Source organism: Gossypium arboreum, chromosome 1 (genome assembly GCF_025698485.1).
Source record: "Gossypium arboreum isolate Shixiya-1 chromosome 1, ASM2569848v2, whole genome shotgun sequence".
Classification (NCBI taxonomy): Eukaryota; Viridiplantae; Streptophyta; class Magnoliopsida; order Malvales; family Malvaceae; genus Gossypium; species Gossypium arboreum.
In genome coordinates, this window is record NC_069070.1 from 122,193,913 (window position 1) to 122,198,457 (window position 4,545).

The 4,545-nt window shown below is 29.8% G+C and overlaps 1 protein-coding gene across 1 annotated transcript; it reads left to right on the forward strand.

Moving 5' to 3' along the window:
- Positions 1-2,125: 2,125 nt before the first annotated feature.
- Positions 2,126-4,303, forward strand: LOC108482346 (uncharacterized). The gene is made up of 2 exons (XM_017785469.2): positions 2,126-2,506; positions 3,438-4,303. The coding sequence occupies exons 1-2, from the start codon at positions 2,237-2,239 to the stop codon at positions 3,906-3,908; spliced, it is 741 nt and encodes a 246-aa protein (XP_017640958.1). The 5' UTR covers positions 2,126-2,236; the 3' UTR covers positions 3,909-4,303.
- The last annotated feature ends 242 nt before the right edge of the window (positions 4,304-4,545 follow it).

Sequence of the window (4,545 nt, forward strand, 5' to 3'; positions counted from 1 at the left end):
GGATTTTTTTATTTGTAGTTCAACTCTAGATAAAATATTTCATTTACTAAATCATAAAAAAACTTTCAAAATATAATTATGTTAAGCAGTGAATGTTAAGTGTTAACTAGATATGGTCATGGCCTCATGGGCTAGACCGCTCGCTCAGGCTTAAAGGCCAACTCGAAAAGTGAGAGGTTTGAGTAAAAATATAGACTTAAAAAAATAGATTTGGACAAAAAATAATGTCAATTTTCTAAATGGCTTAGGTCTTGGGTAATATTTTGTTGGCCTGGGCTCAACCCGAATTTGCCTAAATTTTTTTCCACTGTTGTTTGTTGTCATTTTGTTGTTATTATTTAGATATTGTATAACTCTTATTTTATTATTAATTTTGCTATTGTTTTAGAGGCATTTGCTTGCTAAGTTACAATTATCTTAGTGTTATTTAAGTAAAATAACTTTTTTTAATGCATTTTCAATTTGTTGAAAAATATTTATTTTAATGTTTTTAGTGTATATGATGTATTATATTTTTATATAAAAAATAATATAAAAAATTAATGCAGATTTAGTCAGGCCAAATTAGAAATTTAACATTTTTTATTTGGGTCATACTTAAAAAAAAAAATTAAAGCTAAACCAAAAAACAGACATAAAATTTTATATTTGCCCAGCCTGACTCATGGTAAAATTTGGTGTTAACTATGTTGAAATTTCACCTTATAAAATACTTTTCAAGAGTATAATAACTAATTAAACTTTCATGCTCGGCTGGCACCTCAGAAGCTCTCAACCTCAGTAGATAATTACAAAGTTTTCCAACCAAACTCATAATTGCAAATTTTGCAACCTCTTGTTTGATATCATCAAGAAAAACCCAAACACTTTACACCCCAGCCTACGCCTTTTCCCCTCTCCAACTCCAACTATCACTTCCTAATCCTTTTTTCACTTTGAATGTATCTAATATTGTACTTATAATGCCCCACCAATCAAGCTGTCGTAATCTAGTGATTACACATGGAAATTTTATTATTTTATTTTCTTTCTATATTAACATTTATTGAATATAAAATAAGATAATTTTGGACAATACTCATACATAATGTAATTTAAATTCATAATAATCTAAGAGAAAATATAAGTATGATACCTGAGCGTGTTGAGATTCAAACCCGAGCCATCAAGATCTAAGTACTACGTCCTTACTAAAAAGTCAAAACATAGTAAAAATCTATCCTAAAACTAGGTGATAGTAATAAAAAAAAAAAAACAACTAGATATGAAAAGAGTTAATATAACTTTTAGTCTTGGGGCTTTGCAATTAGATTCATTTTGATACTTGTGTTTTTTGGTACACTTTAATACTTAAACTTGGCAACTAGGATTATTTTGGTCATTGAATTTGGACTCTATCCAATTTTGATGGCATGACACAATCTCAAAGTGCCATGCCATCAAATTATTACATTTGCTAAATCTGGGAGAAAAAATGGACTTAATTGTCAAGTTCAAATATCAAAGTGGACAAAAAAAGTATAGATATCAAAATGAATCTAATTATCAAATTTAGGGACTAAATATCATATTAACCCAAACTATAACTATGGATATAAAATAACAAGAGTGAATTCCACCAAACATCCTCAAAATGACTCGCATTCTAAATTAATATCTTACATCGTAAACTATCGAGGTTATGTCAATTAAGTCTTTCAATTAATAAAATCATTAATTTAACTATTAAATCACATGTTAAATCTTAAGTGAGATAATTTAAAATAAAAATTTTAAAAATATTAATTTTGAGGTTTTCAAATCTTTTAAAAAGTTTTATCATTCACTCTTTATTTTCTTTTCTTTTTTTCAATTTTACTTTATTTTTAGTGTTTACTTTTAAAAGTTATGCGATAATTTTATTTTTTTAATTTTTGTTTTAAATTTAGCTATATAAGATTTGAAGTGTTATTTAACGATTTTAATAACGAAAAAGCTTGATTGATATAATAGGATGTAATAAAAATGTTTTAAAATGTAATGACCAATTTGAAACAAGGGTCATAATTTAGGGATCTCTAATGCAATTAACTCAAATAACAATGATAGGGAATTTTAAATTAGCATTGGAAATAACTCACAATAAAGGCACAAAGCCGGCTCTTATAAACTGCCTAAACAATTAAAGACATGCCGAAACTCGTTATAATGATCCACACACAGCAAGTGAGTTCCATTAAAAAGAAACCAAGAAACAATGAAGAACCTCTCGAGGAACAAGTTTTTGCTTTGTTTTAGACCCGTCGTCGATATGGACATCATGCGCCTCGAACCCAAACCCGCCGCCGCCGTTGTTAACCGTCCCGCCTTTACATGCGTCGCCGGCGTTCAAAGCAAGGAGGATTTTTCGAAGCCTTCGACGGCGAACTCCTCCGTTTCCGATGAGGAAAACTCGATCGATGTTCATAGTGGGGGAAAGAAAACGCTTTCCAAAGTGATCAAAGCTGTTGTTTTCGAAACAGTATTGGTTCGTTTCTTCTTTCCATTTATTTCTTACTTATTCTTTTATTTTTTTCATTGTTTGAGGAGGTCTAATTCTGAATTTAATATCTCTTGTTTTACAGAATTGACATGTTAGTCCCTATTATTATGCTTTATAAAAAGTAGGGTAAACTACATTAGTAGTCATCAACTATACTTTTTTTTTCTATCACCCAACTACGAAAAGTTAAAAATATCACTTACTTATTCAATTTGATCTATTTTGGTCACTCAACTATATTAAATTTTTGGGTGTTTCTATGTTTACCTCAGATAATTGATGACCAAAAAAGACAAATTTAAATAACTGAAAGCTTATTTTATAATTTTCATAATTAGAAAATAAAAATGATACTAATAATTATGTGATAATTTTGTAACTTTTGTAATTGAGTTACTAAAAGAATTTATAGTTAAATAACCTAATTTTTTTAAGAACCCCATTTTAAATCATAAATTTTTAGAGAAATAAAAATTTTAAATTCTTTTAAGAAATTAAATTATAAACTTTTAATTTTGTGGAAGCAAAAACTGTTAAACTTTAGGGATAAAATAATATTTTATTGATAGATTAACTTAAAATTTTGAAAATTTTAAAAGGATTAAAGTAGAAATTTTTGTTTCGATACTCTCCTTAAAATCATCATATTAATCTATAACATATAAATTATTGAATTAAATGGTAAAATCGTTTTGAGTGCTTTCGAAAATTATAAATTAATATAATGGTAAAATTGTTTTTTGACCTTCGAAAAATTTAGAACTTTTTTCTGCCTTCGCCTTCTTTGCTGAGTTATTGATATTTATCTTAATGATTTAACGATCCAATTAAACTAATTTCTCGATTTTCATAATTCCGGATATTAAATTTATTCATAAATATTATGTTTTTTTTCTTCATTTTATCATATTAACAGGCTCACAGGGTTCGAGATAGAAAAAGAAACAATGAATCCAAAAACAGAGTCTTGACTAGAAAGCTAATTCAATCCACAACATCATCATCTTCTTCTTCTTCTTCACCGTTAACACCAAACACAATACAGAAAACAGAGACGAAACATCAACAAAGCGACTGCAACGAATCGAAACCGAAACAAGAAAGGATCGATAAGGGTTTTTCGTGTTCAAAAAACAGAGCCATGTCTCTGTTCTTGATTTGTTTGGCAATGACGATTTTCTGGGGAAAATTGGTTGCTATAATTTTGACATCAATTTGGCTTTACTTTCTCCATCATAATGGGGTTGCTGTGAAAATGGAAACCATTAAAACATGGGGTGAAAAGGAGTCGGAAGAAGAAGAAGAAGAAGAAGAAGAAGAAGAAGAAGAAAAGGTGGTCATTAATGGAAGCAAAAACAGGGAGAGGGTATTAAATTTTGGGGGTTGAAAATTTTCGTTTTCGTGTATGATGGAATGATGATCTGTGTCATTTTATCTGATTATTTTTATAGATAAAGTTCAAATCAGTTTCTTGCTTAGTGATCTTTTTGTTTTGTAGTTTTTTTTAGGGGTTAGGTGAGGGTAGATTTCAGGATATTTATGACGGTTCACTCAATGGGTAAAGAGCTGTAATAAAGAGCTGTAGTAAGCAACAGTGATAATTAAAGCTAGAGTTTCTTAAGGGTTAAAGAACGAGAAAATCAAGAAAGGTAGGGAAAGAGAAGAGAATTGTTTGGTTTCTATTGTCCGTGGCCCTTAAAAGGGTCATTTAGTCATTCCCAAGGCGTCACGTACCATTCCCATATTAATTTTATATTTCTTGAAATTCAATTGACTTACAAATTTTGTTCTCGTGGGTATCAGTTGTCTAGTCGGGACAATAGATATACATGATGTGTCAGGGATATAGTACCATAGTGTGTGTACACGAGAGGTTATGGGTTGCAATGCCCAGAGCCTCGCGAGTTTCGGACTCATAGAATTCTCCAACTCGCATGATGTTGTTGGTCTAGGGTGTTGTTCCACGTGATGTGTAGGACATAGTGCTAGCTCGCAAGGTATAGGTTCAATAGAAATTGAAAACG